The 22,960-nt window shown below is 41.3% G+C and overlaps 1 protein-coding gene across 1 annotated transcript; it reads left to right on the forward strand.

Annotated features, from left to right (window-relative positions):
- Nucleotides 1–1,941: 1,941 nt before the first annotated feature.
- Nucleotides 1,942–18,866, forward strand: LOC306893326 (C-type mannose receptor 2-like). The gene is made up of 8 exons (XM_079455106.1): nt 1,942–2,020; nt 2,300–2,338; nt 8,252–8,602; nt 12,745–12,798; nt 12,898–13,033; nt 17,308–17,417; nt 17,699–18,043; nt 18,147–18,866. The coding sequence occupies exons 1-8, from the start codon at nt 2,014–2,016 to the stop codon at nt 18,512–18,514; spliced, it is 1,410 nt and encodes a 469-aa protein (XP_079311232.1). The 5' UTR covers nt 1,942–2,013; the 3' UTR covers nt 18,515–18,866.
- The last annotated feature ends 4,094 nt before the right edge of the window (nt 18,867–22,960 follow it).

Genomic DNA, 22,960 nt, shown 5'->3' on the forward strand with positions numbered 1-22,960 from the left:
CATTCGATGTATGCAAAAGGACAGGATATTCAGCTTAAAACAAATTATCTGCAGGACATTTCATGGTGCCAAGGCCATTATTGAGTTTTATACACTGATTCTTGACGTCTAATCAAAAGAGTCAATCAAATAGAAGTATAAAACTTGTACCACTAGTTTCACCTGACACTGCAAAACACACATTATATACAATATATACAAGATTCACACATTAACACCACAAGACATTCCAAACATTTAATTAAAATACCTGCAAAATGATGGATCTTTGTTTCAATAATGTATTTTAGCACCTTTTGTGTGGATTAGTAAAGTCATTGTGTGTAATTCTTGTGTCTGTGGTCCTCGACAGCTGGCAGTAAGGGGAGAGTGAACAAGGCTTTGATAGTCAAATAAGATTTTACTTAAAATAACAAACAACCGCTTTCCCTAACTTAGATTTATAGGGATGCTAAGCAACGTGTTACATAAACGACATATACTTCCCTCATTGCCTTTGCCAAAAACATGTCATTCATGCTGGTCAAGTAGGTTTAAAAGAAATCTTGACATTGATTTTATATATTCGACCTCTTAACAGATGACATTTATAAGGCCAAATGTGGTACAGCTTCACACAAACTGAAAATAACGTATACTGTCACAGCCAACTCAAAATATCACATTTGAAACAACACAATGCATCAGTGGGAATACTAACTAGTTAGTCGCGAGAGCACCAAACCTTTGTTGAACATCTGATTTCTGAACCACGTTAGTGATAAAGTGGGGGTGGTAAAAACTCAAACACAACACAACAAAAAACACAAAAGCATATATGATTTATTGAAGAAAAAACAAAATAACAAAACTAATTTAGTAAAGACATAGTTATTGTAGACAAAACACCACAAAGGGACATTAAATAAAACATTTATATATATGTTCACTATATGTTATATACACAGTATACTACGGAAGCCGTAAAGTGCCAAACAAAACAACAAATGGCAAAACAAACGAATCTAAAAGCCAAAAAACGAATCCTGAATCACAATTACAAATCTGAAAATGCAACACCAAATCTGAAAACACATCAACAAACCACAAAGCACAAATACAATTCCGGAAACTAAATAACAAGTCAGAAAACACAACGACAAATTGGTCAAACCGGAAAAGGTAGGTCTTTTGTGTGACCGGTGTAGTTATGGCTGATAGGACGGAACCCCTTTCAATCAAAATACACAGGAAGTACAGAAGTACACTCTAGCTAGCGATACAGAATAATAAGAAAGACGTAGCTGGCGGCAGTGTACACAAATAAATAATGTACTGTCCTTATTGTTCTCTTCAGTCCAATCCAGATATAATAAGGTCTGTTATTTACAGTCTTCATTAGCTCATTTGTCATGATTCTGCCGCATCATGTCATGTTTCTCATGGTTTTGTTGCAGGATCATAACAGAATCTCATGTTTTGTGTGGAGAGTGGCATTTATGGCCCTTTTGGCCTTCCATACACTCTCTCCGGTCTCATCTCTGTTCCCATCCTCTCGTCTCCTTGGTATTGATTCATGCCCTACACCTGTTACCCCCGGAAGCACAAGACAACCCATGCAGCGTGGAGTTCTCTCAAAAGGGAACGGCTGAACAACCCGCTGACTGTACGAAAGTCTACCAGACCTGTTTTTATAGTCATGCCTGAAATCTTTACGTTTGTTGTTTTAAATATATATATATTTAAGAAATACACCACATCAACCTCTGCTGTGTCTCTTAATATCTTGTGTTCACTGGCTGACACACGTCACACAGGCAAATAAGAGACACACACCTTGTTTCTTCTCATTTGAGTTCTCTCCTTACAAAATAAACAACAGGACACAAATAAGCAGGGTGTAAAATATGAAAATAAGTCTTTCCAGAGAAATACCCAAATGATGTGAGGTGCTGAAGATCAGATGTGATATAAAGACATAGAAACACACAGAGAGACAAACAGCAGCAGATTCACCAGAGAAACACACAAGAGATGAAAAGTAAGATTCTCATTCATATTAATATCATTCTTTTCATACGTGAATTTATCTGAAAATAACTTTTAATGAAACTTTATCAAGAAACTGACTTTCTGTAGAAATACACTAAGTGATGGAAATGTTGACTTTTAACTTCATTGACATTTAAACATGACAGAAACTAAACAAACTAACAGATTTATTAGATTTTTAATTTTGCAAATGAATTAATGTTGGATACTAAAATTGTGAACAAACAGAAGTTTAACATTTGAGGTTTTCAATGTGTTTCTTCCTCAGAAATGGCTCAGATTGTATATTTCAGTCTTCTTGTCATCGGTGAGTTTGTGTTTCTGGTTTTATATTTGATTTGATGCAGCTGGGTTGACAGCTCCGCACGTGTTTGGTGTCTGCGTCACTTGTTTCACCCTACGTGTCTCTGTCAGGCTTTCCCTCTCATCGGGTTTCCTTCACATATTTACCCTCACTGCTGTAGTTAATTTCCCAATTATAGCTCACTCATTAGTTTCACCTGTATCTCTTTCACGCTGGTTTAGTTCCTCCTATTTAATTCCTCCGTTCTCGGGCTAGTTTAAATTGGTATGCTTTGTGTGCACTTGTCATCGGAGGGCGGGGCCTGTTGAATTAAATTAATTAGACGAGTATTTAAAAAGCGACAACCCACCACGGCAGCGGTACCTCATGGTGTGAAGACCGAAGAGAGTAAAGACATCAACTCTCCCTGCGCGCGACTCCACCGAGCCGGGACACACCGACAGGGCACTTGTGTATTGCACTTCTTTTGTTTTGTATTAACCCTTGCACTTTTTGTCTTACTTGTTTGCACTTATACTTAATCCTTTATTGATACTTTTAATGCTTCTCCCTATTTCCTTTCTGCATCTCTTAAATATGTGTATACTGTTACTATCACCCACCCTGTTAAAAGTCATTTTGTAGTTATATAGCGTCCCCCAGGTCAACTTGGACATTTCTTGGAGGAGCTGGATGTTCTTCTTTCATCCTTACCTGAGGACGGTACTCCTCTGGTGGTACTAGGATATTTCAACATCCACATTGGAAAGCCACAGGCTGCTGACTTCAACAACCTGACAGCATCATTTCTCCTCGATCAGGTTTCCACATCAGCAACCCACAAGTCTGGAAACCATCTAGATCTGATCTTCACAAGGTACTGCTCCACTCATCACTCTCAGGTCACCCCGCTGCACACGTCTGATCACTTCTTCGTCACCCTCGACCTCACCGCTCCGGACATCGCAGATGTCTTACCGATGGTCATTTTCGGGCGCAACCTGCGGTCTCTCCCTCCCTCCTGTTTTTCCTCTGCTGTCTTCTCTGCACTCCCCCCCTCTGATGAGCTCTCTCTCTTTTGAATACAGACAATCCCACAGACACTCTGTGTTCCACGCTTTCATCCTGCTTGGACAACCTATGCCCTCTTGCATCTGGACCAGCCTGTGCATCCCCGTCGGCTCCCTGGTTATCGGATTTACTGCGTGAGCATCGCGCCAGCCTCCGGTCAGCTGAGAGAAAATGGCGCAAGTCAAAAGACCCTGCTGACCTCTCTCTCTACCAGTCTCTTCTCTGTACTTTCTCTGTTGACGTCACCTCTGCAAAAACTGATTACTACCACTCGAAGATCTGCAACTCTCCGGACTCTTGCACGCTCTTTAAAACCTTCTCTGCTCTCCTCTGTCCGCCTGCTCCTTCACCTTCATCGGAGTTAACAGCTGCTGATTTTGCATCGTTCTTCGTAAAGAAAACTACTGCCATCAGCAGCCAGTTTTCTACTCCACCACCTGTCAAACCCGCCCACATCCCTGACACGTGTGTGTGCTCCCCGCCTTTTCTCCTCTGTCTGAAGCTGATGTTTCCAAGGTCATTGGTTCCAACCACCCTACCACCTGCCCACTGGATCCCATCTCCTCCAGGCCATCACTCCAACGGTTGTGCCTGCTCTGACCCACATCATCAACTCTTCGCTCACCACTGGGACATTTCCCACAGCGTTCAAAGAGGCCCGCATAACACCGCTTCTGAAGAAACCCACCCGTGACCCTACAATGCTAATAAATCTACAGGCCTGTTTCCCTTCTTCCCTTCATTGCCAAAGCCCTGGAGCGAGTTGTTCAACCAGCTCTCCTCCTTTCTCATGCGAAACAACCTCCTGGATAGCAATCAGTCTGGTTTCAAGAGCGGTCATTCCACAGAGACTGCACTGCTCTCAGTCATCGAAGCCCAGAGACTGGCAAAAGCATCATCCATGTCATCTTTGCTCATCCTACTGGATCTGTCTGCTGCTTTTCTCTCAGTGCTATGGGTGTCTCTGAAATGACGTTGCAATGGTTTGAGTCCTACCTCTTGGGTAGGTCATTCAGAGTATCCTGGAGAGATGAGGTTTCCGCATCCCAACAGCTCAACACGGGGGTGCCATAGGGCTCAGTGCTTGGACTGCTACTCTTCTCCATTTACATGACATCCCTCGGCTCGGTCATTCAGAAGCATGGCTTCTCCTATCACTGCTATGCCGACGACACACAACTCTACTTGTCATTTCAACCTGACCATCCGACGGTCTCTGCTCGCATCGCGGCATGCCTGAGTGACATCTCGCTTTGGATGAAGGATCATCACCTGCAGCTGAACCTTGCAAAAACGGAACTGCTTGTGATCCCAGCCAACCCATAGATTCACCACAACCTTGCCGTTCAACTAGGCTCATCAACGATTATACCGTCCAGCACAGCCAGAAACCTGGGGGTAGTAATCGATGATCGGCTTAACCTCACAAGTCATGTTGCCAGCCCCACCCGGTCCTGTAGATTCATCCTCTACAACATTAGGAAAATTAGACCTTTCCTATCAGAGCACTCTACACAAGTCCTAGTCCAGACTCTTGTCTTGTCCAAACTGGATTATTGCAATTGCAATCGTATCTCCACTCGCTGATGCAGACCTATGTTCCTGCCAGATCACTCAAGAACCTTAACACCCTACTACACTCCTACACCCCATCAAGAACCTTCACACCCTACTACACTCCTACACCCCATCAAGAACCTTCACACCCTACTACACTCCTACACCCCATCAAGAACCTTCACACACTACTACACTCCTACACCCCATCAAGAACCTTCACACCCTACTACACTCCTACACCCCATCAAGAACCTTCACACGCTACTACACTCCTACACCCCATCAAGAACCTTCACACGCTACTACACTCCTACACCCCATCAAGAACCTTCACACCCTACTACACTCCTACACCCCATCAAGAACCTTCACACGCTACTACACTCCTACACCCCATCAAGAACATTGACACCCTACTCCTACACCCCATCGAGAACCTTGACACCCTACTACACTCCTACACCCCATCAAGAACCTTCTCACCCTAATACACTCCATCAACAACCTTCACACCCTACTACACTCCTACACCCCATCGAGAACCTTCTCACCCTACTTCACTCCTACACCCCGTAAAGAACCTTCACACCCTACTACACCCCATCAAGAACCTTCACACGCTACTACACTCCTACACCCCATCAAGAACCTTCACACCCTCCTACACCCCATCAAGAACCTTCTCACCCTAATACACTCCTACACCCCATCAAGAACCTTCACACCCTACTACACTCCTACACCCCATCAAGAACCTTGACACCCTACTACACTCCTACACCCCATCAAGAACCTTCACACCCTCCTACACCCCATCAAGAACCTTCTCACCCTACTACACTCCTACACCCCATCAAGAACCTTCACACCCTCCTACACCCCATCAAGAACCTTCTCACCCTAATACACTCCTACACCCCATCAAGAACCTTCACACCCTACTACACTCCTACACCCCATCAAGAACCTTCTCACCCTAATACACTCCATCAACAACCTTCACACCCTACTACACTCCTACACCCCATCAAGAACCTTCTCACCCTACTACACTCTTACACGCCATAAAGAACCTTCACACCCTACTACACCCCATCAAGAACCTTCACACGCTACTACACTCCTACACCCCATCAAGAACCTTCACACCCTCCTACACCCCATCAAGAACCTTCTCACCCTAATACACTCCTACACCCCATCAAGAACCTTCACACGCTACTACACTCCTACACCCTATCAAGAACCTTCTCACCCTAATACACTCCTGCACCCCATCAAGAACCTTCACACGCTACTACACTCCTACACCCCATCTAGAACCTTCACACGCTACTACACTCCTACACCCCATCAAGAACCTTCACACCCTACTACACCCCATCAAGAGCCTTCACACGCTACTACACTCCTACACCCCATCAAGAACCTTCTCACCCTACTACACTCCTACACCCCATCAAGAACCTTCACACGCTACTACACTCCTACACCCCATCAAGAACCTTCTCACCCTACTACACTCCTACACCCCCATCAAGAACCTTCACACCCTACTACACTACTACACCCCGTCAACAACATTCACACCCTCCTACACCCCATCAAGAACCTTCTCACCCTACTACACTCCTACACCCCATCAAGAACCTTCACACCCTACTACACTCCTACACCCCATCAAGAACCTTCTCACTCTAATACACTCCATCAAGAACCTTCACACCCTACTACACTCCTATACCCCATCAAGAACCTTCACACGCTACTACACTCCTACACCCCATCAATAACCTTCACACGCTAATACACTCCTACACCCCATCAAGAACCTTCTCACCCAACTACACTACTACACCCCATCAAGAACCTTCTCACCCTACTACACTCCTACACCCCATCAATAACCTTCACACGCTACTACACTCCTACACCCCATCAAGAACCTTCTCACCCTAATACACTCCTACACCCCATCAAGAACCTTCACACCCTACTACACTCCTACACCCCATCAAGAACCTTCACACGCTACTACACTCCTACACCCCATCAAGAACCTTCTCACCCAACTACACTACTACACCCCATCAAGAACCTTCACACCCTACTACACTCCTACACCCCATCAAGAACCTTCACACCCTACTACACCCCATCAAGAACCTTAACACGCTACTACACTCCTACACCCCATCAAGAACATTCACACCCTCCTACACCCCATCAAGAACCTTCTCACCCTACTACACTCCTACACCCCATCAAGAACCTTCATACGCTACTACACTCCTACACCCCATCAATAACCTTCACACGCTAATACACTCCTACACCCCATCAAGAACCTTCTCACCCAACTACACTACTACACCCCATCAAGAACCTTCACACCCTACTACACTCCTACAACCCATCAAGAACCTTCTCACCCTAATACAGTCAATCAAGAACCTTCACACCCTACTACACCCCATCAAGACCCTTCTCACCCTACTACACTCCTACACCCCATCAAGAACCTTCACACCCTACTACACCCCATCAAGAACCTTCACACCCTCCTGCACCCCATCAAGAACCTTCACACCCTACTACACTCCTACACCCCATCAAGAACCTTCTCACCCTACTACACTCCTACACCCCATCAATAACCTTCACACGCTACTACACTCCTACACCCCATCAAGAACCTTCTCACCCTAATACACTCCTACACCCCATCAAGAACCTTCACACCCTACTACACTCCTACACCCCATCAAGAACCTTCACACACTACTACACTCCTACACTCCATCAAGAACCTTCACACCCTACTACACTCCTACACCCCATCAAGAACCTTCTCACCCTACTACACTCCTACACCCCATCAAGAACCTTCACACCCTACTACACCCCATCAAGAACCTTCACACCCTACTACACTCCTACACCCCATCAAGAACATTCACACCCTCCTACACCCCATTAAGAACCTTCTCACCCTACTACACTCCTACACCCCATCAAGAACCTTCACACCCTACTACACCCCATCAAGAACCTTCTCACCCTACTACACTCCTACACCCCATCAATAACCTTCTCACCCAACTACACTACTACACCCCATCAAGAACCTTCACACCCTACTACACTCCTACACCCCTTCTCTTCTCTCAACAGGTAGTGGTCTAGTTTTTGTCGAAACTAGTCACTTTCTATTAGCACAGTAAATGATGATCGTGTTTTGTCAGCTCACTCCTGCTTAGATCCAGCTCTGAGTGAATGTGTTTGAATCTAAACTCTCTCTTTCAGCTCTCGGTTCAATATCTGAATGCATTCAGCGCCGCTATCACTATATAAACATGAATAAGACCTGGACTGAAGCTCAGAGATACTGCAGAGAGAAATACACAGATCTAGCCACAGTCAACAACATCAATGACATGAACGAGCTGATGAAGACCGTGAACAGTCTGGTGAATGTCTGGATTGGACTGAAGAGAACAGATGTTAATAAATGGAAGTGGTCTCTGGGTGATCCTGTGAAATATCTGAACTGGGAAACTGAACCATCGACTGACACAAATAATTGTGCTGTTACGAGAAATGGAACGTGGCGTCAGCAGGACTGTAATGTGCCGTCACAGTTCATCTGCTACAACGGTGAGTGACAACAAACCTTCACAAAACACGATCATAAGAAACAATAATAAACATCACAGTTAAGACACAGAACACGAGATCATAAGAAACAACAATAAACATCACAGTTAAGACACAGAACACGCGATCATAAGAAACAACAATAAACATCACAGTTAAGACACAGAACACACGATCATAAGAAACAACTATAAACATCACAGTTAAGACACAGAACACACGCGATCATAAGAAACAATAATAAACATCACAGTTAAGACACAGAACACACGCGATCATAAGAAACAATAGTAAACATCACAGTTAAGACACAGAACACGCGATCATAAGAAACAATAGTGAACATCACAGTTAAGACACAGAACACGCGATCATAAGAAACAACAATAAACATCACAGTTAAGACACAGTACACGCGATCATAAGAAACAATAATAAACATCACAGTTAAGACACAGAACACGCGATCATAAGAAACAACAATAATCATCACAGTTAAGACACAGAACACGCGATCATAAGAAACAACAATAAACATCACAGTTAAGACACAGTACACGCGATCATAAGAAACAATAATAAACATCACAGTTAAGACACAGAACACGCGATCATAAGAAACAATAATAATCATCACAGTTAAGACACAGAACACGCGATCATAAGAAACAATAATAAACATCACAGTTAAGACACAGAACACGAGATCATAAGAAACAATAATAATCATCACAGTTAAGACACAGAACACGCGATCATAAGAAACAATAATAATCATCACAGTTAAGACACAGAACACGCGATCATAAGAAACAATAATAAACATCACAGTTAAGACACAGAACACGCGATCATAAGAAACAATAATAATCATCACAGTTAAGACACAGAACACGCGATCATAAGAAACAATAATAATCATCACAGTTAAGACACAGAACACGCGATCATAAGAAACAATAATAATCATCACAGTTAAGACACAGAACACGAGATCATAAGAAACAATAATAAACATCACAGTTAAGACACAGAACACGCGATCATAAGAAACAATAATAATCATCACAGTTAAGACACAGAACACACGTGATCATAAGAAACAATAATAATCATCACAGTTAAGACACAGAACACGCGATCATAAGAAACAATAATAATCATCACAGTTAAGACACAGAACACGAGATCATAAGAAACAATAATAAACATCACAGTTAAGACACAGAACACGCGATCATAAGAAACAATAATAATCATCACAGTTAAGACACAGAACACGCGATCATAAGAAACAATAATAATCATCACAGTTAAGACACAGAACACATGCGATCATAAGAAACAATAATAATCATCACAGTTAAGACACAGAACACACGTGATCATAAGAAACAATAATAAACATCACAGTTAAGACACAGAACACGCGATCATAAGAAACAATAATAATCATCACAGTTAAGAAACAATAATAATCATCACAGTTAAGACACAGAACACGCGATCATAAGAAACAATAATAATCATCACAGTTAAGACACAGAACACGCGATCATAAGAAACAATAATAAACATCACAGTTAAGACACAGAACACGCGATCATAAGAAACAATAATAATCATCACAGTTAAGACACAGAACACACGTGATCATAAGAAACAATAATAATCATCACAGTTAAGACACAGAACACATGTGGGTCAGATGAACAGGTTGGAGCTGAACTCTACAGGATGGGACACTTGTGATTTAAGACGGTTACAGTTTTTCTCAATTGTTTACACACATTTTCTGAAAGCATGCCTCATATTCTCAGAACTCTACACACAAATAAAAAAAAACAAACACAATGGGCAAAACCCCTCAATTCTCCTGCAAAATGTTCTTTCTTCTCAAAATGGAATTTTGTTTTCAAATGACACAGACAAACCATCATATGAAAAGACATTTATAAGAACCAGTAGAACACTGATGTGCTCTTTATAAAACACTATGATGAATGTAAAACACTTCTCCATTCATCATAATGACTTTGCTCTTTATATGTGTAACGGGACTGTATGTCTCGCCTCGTAGGGGAAAGTTAACACACTACCCTGGAAGACTTAAGAGCGGAGGAATCTTATTCCCCACTCCGGTGCTTTGAGCATCAGTATGCATTCTATGTGTATATGTTTTACCTTACACCATTTTCGAAGGTATTAAACGAGTAGGCAGTGTAGGCTGCAGGCGAGTGTGTCAACACGGTGGCTTCCTGAAGTGTATGTGGTGAAGAATAAGTTTAAATTCACATTCCCACCCACCTAATCCTAACAGTGTAAGTGAGACGCCCCTACCCCAAGGTAAGTTCAAAAACAACTATTCAATGTCTAAATTGAACAATTAGTAATTTATTTTATTGCCCTTAGTAAACTGTGTTTCTGCTGGAAGGGCCTGTTTCAATAAAATAACAAAAGGTAACAAAAAAAATATAAAATTCAAATAAACAGTTCAAGATTTCTCGTTTCTTGCAATAGCACCAAGTGATTCACATTTGCAAAACAAACCCCTTTTTTAACACCTCAAAAGTGTTCGAAGTGTACAAAACCACAACTCAATTACATACACAGTTCAACACAGATGATTCACTTAAATGATTCTCATGAATCAATTCTACGATTCAGTCTTCACAAACAGAGTTATCACAAACACAGTTCAAATTGAAAGTTCAAACACTCAATTGCACAGAACTCAGTTCGTTATCAGTGTAATGTTCATGTATGTGTGTGTGCGCGTAAAATATATAAAACAGAAAGTTTCTGCGTGGCCCGGGGAAACTCAGGAAATGTCCGGAGCAAAAATGGCGCAGCTCAGTTCGGCTCGCACGTGGCGCGCATAGCTAACTGGTTTAGATCACACACAAAAACGTCTTTCAAAAAACGAATCACTACTTCAAAATCAAACGATCAGCTCACATACGCATTCATACGTGTTCCAAGAAAACTCACGGCTCTAGCAACTCTCTCTCGTGCTCTCAACCGATCTCCAACCCCGATCTCTGTCCGATGATGCGATTGAGTAAAACCTCTGTTTCCAGCTCCGTCTACAGTTTCCCATCATAATGTTGATGTACACGAAGATCACGAAACTTAATCCGAACGTGCACCACTGTCTTACACTACAGCTGCAACGGAAAAAATGTCGACCTCTAGTACAAAAACATGGCGTGTCTGCCTCGCGAAATAAAACTGATGCTCTCCTTATTTCCCAGACGTCTCTTCTTTATCTTTCCCGGCGCACGGCAGAGAAAAACCCTTTCAAAATAAAAGTCCCCATAGAGAAAAATACCTCCGTTACATATGGTTCAGTGTTACACTTACTACAGACAGTACACATATAAGTGTGTTGTAAAATATTTTATATATATATACATATATATATATACATATATATATACATATATATACATATATATATATATATATATATATATATAAAATAGATTTTATAGTCCGAACACACAAATATACAATAACAAATATATTTAATTTTTCCAACAAAAACAATGTACAGTGTACATCTCAACCAACGCAAAGTGGCACATACAGTGGTGTACATACAAAACAACAGAAGAATTGACTGTATACAGTTACAATAAAAAAACTATGATGCATCTTCTCTTGGGTTTGACCACAGCACCTCATCCACATCACAAGCAATGTTTTTCAGTCCAGCCATGAAAAGCATCAGCTTTTATATCTCCACATGTGTCTTCTATAGCTTGGAGAAGCGGGTATAGGCGTTTGTGACATGTGTTTGCCCATGTGATGAGTCAGTGTTCATATTTGAATGGCAGTGTGTTCCTTGTGAAAACAAGAGATTTTTCTGCCCGAAAATTGTGCCAAATGCAGAGAATTGTGTGTAGTGTTTTGAAAAAAGTTTGTTTTAGATCTGCAATGTGAGTGTAAAGCAGGAATTGTGCTTGTAGTTTAGCAGAATTGGTTCAGGGGGTTGGTGAATTAGTTACATGTTGTGGTCATTGTGTCTCAAGTACCAATATTTGTGTGTAAACAATCGAGAAAAACTGTAATACTGAAAGACAGTCAATGTAACACAGTAGCATCACTGCATATTATTCACTTCTCATCTCTGACTTCAGGTGTTTCTAAGGATTTAATCATCTGTCAATCACAGACTGTTCTTCTCAGCTGTGGTGAGTTCTCAGAGTTTCATGCATCAAGTCCACATAACACGGAGAGAAAATAAAGATTTGTCAAACACATTTGTCTGTGATGTGACTTTTTATCAACAGATCAGGGAACCATTAAAATCCTTTCAGCAAATTATGGGCGAACAGACCAACAGACCTGCTCTACTGGAAGACCAGCTGACCAGATCACAAATGTTCAGTGCACTCTGAGCACATCTCTAAGTACGATGGCTACTCGGTGAGAACAGAAAACATTATTAAAGAGCTTTCTTTAAAATATACATATTTTATATTTTTTGCTGTTGTTGTGTAATTACATAAAAGATAAATGAGAGCACACCGAGTAGCGAACAGGTCTCTTTTTTCTTTTCCAGTTCTCCCTCTCAACTCCTCTTCTTCACATTTTCTACTTTCTATGTCTTCCTTCTAACAATCTGCATAGGGTTGCTGAATTTTTATTTCCCTTTTCTCACATGCACAGGTTTTCTCACCTGTACAAAGTCGCCTTTTTTTAGCCCCGGATACTTTGCTTTACGCTTTGTATCCAGGTATGCTTTAATTTTCCTCTGGTTTCGCATCACCTTTGTTGACAGCTTTTTCATCGCAGGATTCACATTGCACTTTGGAAGAATTGTCAATTTCGTTCTCATTTTCCTTCCAAACATCAGCTCAAAAGGATACATTCCTGGCGTGGGGTGTGGCTCAGTAAGTTTGCAGAAAATCCTCAATGAACGATGTCCAAGGAGCTCTCTTCCTTTCTGCAGTCAGAATAGCCTCCTTCAGTACCTCATTCCAGCGCTCCACAGCTCCATTTCCTTCCGGGTGATGTATAGAAGTACGAATGTGCTTTACATCTCTTTCTTATAGAAAGATTTTGAACTCTGTTGACACGAACTGAGACCCATTGTCAGTAACAATCTCCAGAGGATTCCCTTTTTTGCAAACACTGACCTCAGGAAACCATTAATGGTAGATGCAGTCACATGAGGCGAAAATGCTACCTCTGGCCATTTTGAATGGTAATCAATCAATGTGATAGCGTATCTACAACCAACAGGACCAATGTCAAAAGGACCTACAACGTCGATGCCCAGTTTCTGCCATGGACCTGCTGGATAGTCAACAGGGGTAAGTGGTGCATTTGTGGTTCTAGCAGTTTTATCTTTGAGTTGGCAGGTGACGCAAGTTGCAATTGTGGACTGTACCTGCGAATCCTTCTTAGGCCACCAGTATAGCTCCCTAAGCCGTTGCTTGGTTCTCACAATGGGTGAGGGTGACCAAACGAGAATGTAAACTAAGAGGCACAATCAGTCTGTGTGGTCCTCCAAATACATACGAGTCCAAAATAGACAGTTCGTCTCGTATTGGAAAGTACCTGGACATGTCAGAATGCAGGGCTTTGGATGTAGGGGGCCAGCCACACTCGATGTATTGACAAAGTTTGGCGAGCTCATTACATGAGGAGCTTTCAGCAGCAAACTCAGCCACAGGAACAGCTGACAGGAGTTTAGTGATAGCAGCAACAGTTTCTGGTTCAGAGTCAAAGTCAGAATTCATTTCATTTGGCAATGGAAGGTGCGAAAAGGCAATCTGCTACCTGGTTGTCAACCCCCTGTCTATACTCCATAGTATAGTTGAAGCAGAGCAATCTGGCAGACCATCGTGCTATCCTCAGTCCAGCTCGTCCCATACCTTTAGTAGTCAAAAGGGTGGTTAAGTCTTGGTGATCTGATCTAAATTTGAAGTCTTTGCCCCACAGGTATGTTCTCCAACGCTCAATGACCCAGACACAAGCAAGGGCTTCTTTTTCAACAACACAAGACTTCCTTTCTGCCGATGTCAAGGTTCTGGATACGAAAGCCAAGGTCCTTTCAGACTTATCTGGATGAAGCTGAGTCAGGATGCCACCTATTCCGTAGTCTGAGGCATCTGTTGTAACAATTGTGGGCAAAGCGGGATCAAATAAAGCCAATGCGGGGCTCTGTGCAATCAGTTATTTTACGTCGTGGAAACTTTTGTGTGCTTCATCAGTCCATGCAAAATTTGAATTTCCTCTAAGGACATCTTTCATAGGCTCATCAACAGCTACATAGTTAGGAATTAATTTAGCATACCAAGCGGTGAGGCCTAGAAATGATCTTAGTGTAGACACATTCGACGGTGGTGGAGCATTATGTATTCCTTCCAAGTGGCTGTGATCTGGCATCGGTCCCTCTTTGGAGATGGTATGTCCCAGAAATGTGAGCTTCTCCTGGCGGAATGTACATTTCTTCTCATTCAGATATAGACCTGCTTCTTGTAGTTTGGGCAGCACTATTTTTAGGTGAGCATCATGGCTAGTAACAGAGTCACCAAACACAATTATGTCATCCAGATAACACTGGACGCCTGTAACACCCCTGAGAATAGTAGACATCAGTTTTTGAAACGCCGCTGGTGCTGATGCTAATCCGTAACAAACCCTCATGTGTTATAAAACCAGAGACCACTTGCAGTGGCACTTGATGGTATGCATTTGCCATGTCGATTGTAGAACATCACAGCACCTCTCAACTGTGAAAAGAATTCTTCAATGTGTGGAATGGGGTAGCTGTCCACAACGATTGTTTTTTTGGGTTCCCTAAGATCCACACACAGCACTGGAATGTTATCTTTTGAATATGTGACGAGATGCAGATCTGACTGTTCCAAGGGCAGTTCAGAGAAGTATTGTTTATATATATATATATATATATATATATATGCTCTGGAAGCAAAGAAACGGATGATCCAGTATCAACAATTAGTTCTTGCGTTGTAGTACCAGAAAATGTGCCCATTTCAATGTCACTGTCGTGAACGTGGAGGGTGGACGTGGTGGAAGAACCCAAGTGCAGGCAGACACGGGGATGAAGGGGTTAACAAACAGACTTTAATAACAAAACAGATACAAAACAAACACCCACGATGGGGGAAAACTCTATATCAACTAAATACAAAAACCGAAAACAATCACTTCCCACAAGGGGGGCAAAAATAACAAAACACTAGGTAACTTAACATTAATCAGACCAGAACTTGACATGCTCTACCTATGGTGCAGGAAACATGTACAGCATACAATGAACGAGCACAGGACAATGAACACGAGGATGTCTTATAGGGGAACAAACACAGGATAATTAACAAGGGGCAGGTGCGGGTACTGAAACACTCAGGGAAGGTTAACGAGACAAAAGGGCGGGAAACACTGACGAGACACGAGAAAGCACATGGCAAGTCAGAATCAAAACAAAGTCATGTCTTTCTCACACAAAACCTAAGGCTATGCCATGACTCCGCTGCAAGACCAAGAATAAACATGACATGATAGCGGAATCATGACAGTCACACACAATTTTGTTTGCCGCCGCAATTGTGTTAGTCATGTACAGAACAGTCAGTTCCGGGACTTCGATTTCTCTGAAGTCCTGTCTTCGTCCAGAACGACACACTTTTACAAAATGTCCCGTTTTACCACATAATTTACATGTCTTATATAAACCAGGGCACTGCTTGGAATTTGCTAAATGGCAGCTGGAATCACAGCGATAACATTTGCATGCAGAATGTGACATGAATGTGTTGCGGGAACAGAGACAGAGGACCCAAGCGCAGACAGCGGATGAAGGGTTAACAAGGGATTTTAATAATAAGTACAAAACAGGAACAAAACAAACACCCACGAGGGAGTAAAACAAGAGAACAGCACGGGTACACAAGAACATAAACTGACTACACTAAACTAACATACAACTTAAGGGACGACACGACACGACACGACACGACACGACACGACACGACACGACACAACTTACTTTACGTGACAAGGCTGGAGACAAGTGCAACATCTGACACATAACAATGATCCGACACAAGACAGAAGACACTAGGGCATTAAATAGGGAAATAATCAAGGTGGGGACAGGTGCAGGGCATGAACTAATTAACAAGAAATAAAGAGGAAACAAGGTTTTTAACTTGTTTGGTTCTATGCATGGTCGTTTCTTTTTTTTCTGACATATAGCCGTTGAAGTGGTAAGTCGGCAGGTTTTGCAAATTCACTCGCATTAGCCATGGCATTTTCCACTTGAACGGCCACTTGTACTGCTCTGTCTAACGTCAAATCCGCTTCAAGTAGTAAACGTTCATGAATTCGACTGCTGTGCACTTTCTCAACAATTTAATCTCTTAGTATTTCATCTTCTTTGTCACCAAATGCACATAATGACACCATATCACGAAGCGCGGCCACATACTGAAGTATATATTCGTCATGTCTTTGCTCCCTTTGGTGAAATTTCTGTCACTCAGCAATCACATTAACTTTCGGTACAAAATGCGTCCTGATCTTTTTCAGTTATCCCTATCAACTCCTCTTCTTCACATTTTATACTTTCTATGTCTGGAACAATATCTCCCTCTAGTGGACATTCATCAACTAGCAATGCAATAAGAGAACACAACAGCTGTTTTTTGCTTTTATTCTCACAGATGTGATGGAAAAACGAGTTGTTCTTTGGATCTGGCACTTTTCCTTGATCCTTGTGTTGGAATTTTCAAATACCTGAATGTGTCTTATGAGTGTGTTAATGCTCCACCAAGTGAGTTTTACACCTAACTGACACCAAACCTTATAAAACAGTGTACATGAGTAAAGTTTAAGTGTATTTTAAGTGTGATTTAGTAAGTATATAATGATCATGCTGCTAGTAGTGTCCCTGTAGGTGGACTATTGTAATACCGCTGGAGACTAAACTGGCCTCTTCTAAATTGATGAAAGTTTATTTTGAAGTGTAGTCTAAGTTTAAGTCTGGGATTTAACTGTGATTGTAATGAGAATCAATGAAAATCATGAGACTTGAATCTTTCTTTTCTTCAACAGACAGCAGTAAAGCAATCATCATTGATTCTTCTAGTCAAACGTGGAGTGAAGCTCAGAGATTCTGCAGACGGCATCATACTGATCTGACCAGTGTGAGGAACCAGACTGACCATCAACTGATTCACAACATCATTAATGATCCTCAGACATCTGTCTGGATTGGTCTGTTCAGGAGCCCGTGGGAGTGGTCAGATAACACTGACTCCGGCTTCAGATACTGGCAGTCTGGTCAACCTGATAATCCTGTTGGTTCTGGTCCAGTATGTACAGAGGCCAGAATGAATGCTGAGGGTCAATGGAATGATGCAGGTTGCAGTTACTCTCAGACTTATGTGTGTCATGAAGGTGAGTTAATAAAAGTCAATGTGTGTGTTTGATGACAGAAGTTTCTTCATGATGAAACTGATCTCAGTTCAGTCACAGTGTTTGTGTTTTGTTGTGTGTTCAGAAGGGCTGATATTGATCCAGAAGAATCTGAGCTGGACTGAAGCTTTAAGTTACTGCAGAGAGAATCATGTTGATCTGGTTTCAGTGGATTCAGAGGAGATTCAGCTCACGGTGACTGAAGTTCTTCATCAGGCCTCGACTGCTCAGGTGTGGCTGGGGTTACGTCACTCCTGCTCTGTGGGGATCTGGTTCTGGGTGAATGGAGAGATCGTGTGTTATCAGAATTGGGCTCAGGGGATGGAAACAGCAGTGGATGACTGTGAACGTGAAGTGAAATCTGGAGCGGTTCAGTCTGGAGGAGATCCTCTCTGGATCAGTCTTCCTGGATCTCAACAACTCAACTTCATCTGCACCACAAAAGAGGAATAAAGAGACTTTTTTGTTCCTTGGTTAACTTTCTGTTTTTTTATTCAGCGATAGAGATCATTTAAACGTCAGGGAGAAATGAAGGCTTAAAGTTATTTTTATTTCAAGCCATTTGCATTTATTTCATTGTTTGGCTTTAATGCTTTTATTGTAGTAACCAATAAGGTACTTGAGGCTAGTGCTTTATCATGAATAAATCATGACTGAAAGGGTTTTTCTGCTTCACATAACATTATTCCTTAAGATTATTCTGTACTTGAGGCGAAATCTGGTGAAGGTTGACTTTCATTCTGTATGTGTTGGATTCATGTAATGGTGACGGATCAGTTCAAATAAACTCTGATCTACAGACACTGTTTTCTCTCCTGACTTTTCACTTCAATCGTCAAAGTTATTAAAAATCTTTAGAATTATTATATGGATGTGTCAGCCTATTAATGTGGCACTTTAACTGAAATAATGACATTTTATTCACATTCATGGATGCACAAATAAAGACATTCTGCTTCCACCAGCCAGCAAAGTCATGTGGTTCTCAGATGGGTTTGATGTGGTCTGTGTATTTGGGCCTCAGCAAGTTTTGTCCACCGGTTCCACGTGGGCCCCACATGGGTTATCCCAGATGAAATGAACACTGCTTAGTGTCCATACTACAGGCTGCTAAATGTGACAGTGAATGATGAAGTGAATGAGATAATGAAACAGAATATCTGATGGACACAGCAACAACAAGAACAGGAATGAAACGAAGACCCTTGAATCTTCACAAACACCGTCACCATCTTCACTTACTGCAACACTATTTTCAGTTGTTTGAGAATAAACACAGGTTAAAGGTCAAGTGTAATGGCATATAACGGCTCACCAAACAACATGGTGAATTTCATGTAATGGGAGAGAATGTAGATAGAAATAATTAATTCTGAAGCAATAATAACATAACGTTTCATCATATAATATCTTTAAACGCCTCTGAAGACATTGCTGTGTATATTATATTGCATTTCTGTCAATACTCCTAAAATTACACACCACAGCACCCTTTACTGGTTTAACACTACCAGTGTTTCCTTTACCACAACAATCATTGAATGATCAAAGAATTTCAAATGTAGCGCTTAGCATTTATTCTTTTCCAGAAACACATTTCTCTGATAGCACACGTACATCTGGCAAACATCTATTTGATATCTGCAAGACATCTGGCAGATGGTGTTTGCTCATCCGTCTCTGAGACGTCAGATGTCATATAGACCTTCAGAAGATGTCTGTAAGATGTGAATGATTCAGAATGGATGTACGACAGCTCTTTATAAGATGTTAAGCAGATGTTTTTACACAGCAGATGTTTTCCAGATCTTCAGAGGCGTATGACTAAATCTTTAGCAGACATCTTACAGACCTGCTATCTGAGTTCCCTCATCCCTCAATTTGCTCGCTGATGAAAGTCGATTTGTTTTCACAGACTCGATCAAAATAATCAGTTTAATAGGAACTTGTGTGTTTCTCTCTGTGTGTTTATATGTCATTATATCTGATAATTTTTCCACAGCTCAGATTTCAGTTTTCTCACTACAGAACAATAACCTTAAACCCTTCAAAATATGTGATATTTTTTAATGTCAAGTAAACATATATATTTTTTATGTAATTTTTATATAAGTTTATATGACAAACACACAATGCTTTCTTTGATCTTAAGAGGGTACAGATATGTTGAAAAGTGGTGTTGTGGGTTTTCGGATCACATTTGCGTTTTTTGTTGCGCAGCTCACGCCTGCATTATATGTCCTGTACAAAAGTTTGCAAATAAAAATGCTTAATATTACCCATCGACCTCTTGAACTGTCCCAACACCCTGACACTAACTTTACAGGTTTTTTACATTTACATTTGTCATTTAACAGACGCTTTTATCCAAAGCGACTTACACAGAGTTCGGGGAGCAATAAGCGATATGTCATAAAAGAGCAATGGTACTAATACAAAGTGACTAGTTTCAACAGAAGAATGTTCCATCAGGAAGGAGTTGTGAAGGAGAATGAGCGAGAAAGGGATTTAGTGCCCTTATGAGAAGGCATTACAAGACGCCGCTTGTTTGCTGAACGCATGGTTTGTGATGGGGTGCGGGAGTGTAGTAGGGTGTGAAAGTATGCTGGTGCAGATCCAGTGATAGTCCTGTAGGCAAGCATCAGTGACTTGAATCTGATCCGGGCTTCAACCGGTAGCCAGTGGAGAGAGATGAAAAGGGGTGTCACATGAGCCCTTTTGGGCTGTTGGAAGATGAGGCGTGCTGCTGCGTTTTTGAACCAGCTGAAGTGGTTTGATCGCCTTTGCAGGAAGCAAGTAGAGCATTACAGTAGTCAAGTCTTGAGGTCATAAATGCATGAATAAGCTTCTCCGCGTCAGCAACACAAAGAATATTTCGTAACTTGGCAACATTTCTTAGGTGGAAAAAGGCTGTTTTTGTGACATTTGAGATGTGATTTCGAAATGACAGGTTGCGGTCTAATATAACGTCTAGATCTTTTACTGTATTTGTTGGAGTAACAGTACATCCTTCAACTTGCAGTTTATAATCAGAAATATTCGGTTTGCGTGTCTTTGGTCCGATAAGTAATATTTCTGTTTTATTAGAATTTAAAAGAAGGAAATTACAGGTCATCCAATGATTTATATCTTTAATGCACTCTGCCAATTTGGATAGCTGGGAGGAATCATCTGGTTTTGATGAGATATATAGCTGAGTATCATCCGCATAGCAATGGAAGCTAATTCCATGTTTTTTTATAATGTTTCCGAGGGGAAGCATGTATATGGAGAACAGCACGGGTCGTAGAACCGATCCCTGAGGTAATCCATAATTTACTTGCGTTAGATTGGATGATTCCCAATTTAAATGGACAAATTGATGTCTTTCTGACAAGTACGATCTAAACCATTGTAGTGCCTGTCCCTCAATACCGGTATAATTGTGTAAGTGATCTAGAAGTATGTTATGGTCTACGGTATCAAACGCAGCACTAAGGTCAAGCAGGACCAGGAGTGAGATGTTACCTTTATCTGATGCTATAAGCAGGTCGTTTGTCATTTTAACGAGCGCAGTTTCAGTGCTATGACGCGATCTAAAGCCCGACTGAAATTTTTCGTGCATGTTGTTATTTTGTAAGAAAGAGCACAACTGAGTGCACACTACTTTTTCTAGTATTTTAGACAGGTATGGGAGATTTGAAATTGGTCTATAGTTTCCAAGTTCATTTGGATCTAAGTTTGGTTTCTTGATTAGAGGCTTAATGACGGCCATCTTAAAGGGTCCTGGGACATGGCCTAGATTAATTGACGAGTTGATGATGTTATAAATGGGCTCAATTGCAACAGGTAGTAGCTCTTTTAATAATTTAGTTGGTATGGGGTCTAATAAGCAAGTTGTAGGTTTAGAAGTTGCGATAAATTGAAATAAATCTTCCTGTTTTATAGGTGAAAAACGCTGGAGCCTTTGTTTTGGAGCGATGGTTGGTGCTAATTCATAGGACAGATTTGGAGGTTGAGTTTTTACAATTTTGTCACGAATGTTTTTGATTTTCTCTGTAAAAAATGTCATGAATTCATTGCTACCGAGGTGCGGCGGAATAGCCAGGTCAGGTGGAGTCTGTTTATTTGTTAATTTAGCGACTGTGCTAAATAGAAACCTTGGATTGTTTTTGTTGGTTTCTATGAGGTTACGAAGGTGCTCAGCCTTTGCTGCTTTTAGTGCCTTTTTATAATAATTTGCACTCTCTTTCCACGCCATTTTAAAGACTTCTAATTGAGATTTTATCCATTTGCGCTCTAGTTTGCGAGTTTCTCTTTTAAGGGCGCTAGTGGTGCTATTGTACCACGGTGCAATATTTTTCTCATTAATCTTTTTTGACTTCGTAGGTGCAACAGCTTCTAATGTATTAGAGAAAATAGTACCCAATTTCCTGGTCATGACATCGAGCGATTCTTTATTTATTGGTATGGTTATTAAAGGAGTCAGATCTGGCAAGGTCTTTGCGAAGCTATCTTTAGTAGCGGAGGTAATTGTTCTACCCTGTCGATAACGAGTTAAAGGGCTGATTCCTGACGTGTGCAAAGTAGTGTGCAAAGGTGTAGGCTTGTTCAACTGCGGTTTTACAAAATGTCTCATACTTTTACATGTTGCAAATGTTTCATGTGTTTTCATGTGATCGATACTTTGTCTGATTATTTACAGTATTATGTTGGGAATTACAGCCCTCATAAAGAGAAAGTGAGGCGTGAAGTGTGAGCTCATCATTGAGTGAGTTTTATTTCTTTCTATTTTCTTTTTACAAGTGAAATGTAAATGGATGTTATCATGTATTTATGTTTTTGTGTTTCTTTTGTATAGTATTCCCAATGCCGTTTTGCCGTATTTTTCATATCGTACGGTGGAAATATTGCATGCGT

This window comes from Barbatula barbatula (genome assembly GCF_947034865.1).
Source record: "Barbatula barbatula genome assembly, chromosome: 4".
Taxonomy (NCBI): Eukaryota; Metazoa; Chordata; class Actinopteri; order Cypriniformes; family Nemacheilidae; genus Barbatula; species Barbatula barbatula.

What these genes read in the sequence shown, in the direction of transcription:
- LOC306893326 (XM_079455106.1), top strand. An exon ending in TTTCAGTCTTCTTGTCATCG is followed by an intron (nt 2,339 to 8,251) that starts GTGAGTTTGTGT and finishes TCTCTCTTTCAG; the next exon opens with CTCTCGGTTCAATATCTGAA. An exon ending in ACAGTTCATCTGCTACAACG is followed by an intron (nt 8,603 to 12,744) that starts GTGAGTGACAAC and finishes CTCTGACTTCAG; the next exon opens with GTGTTTCTAAGGATTTAATC.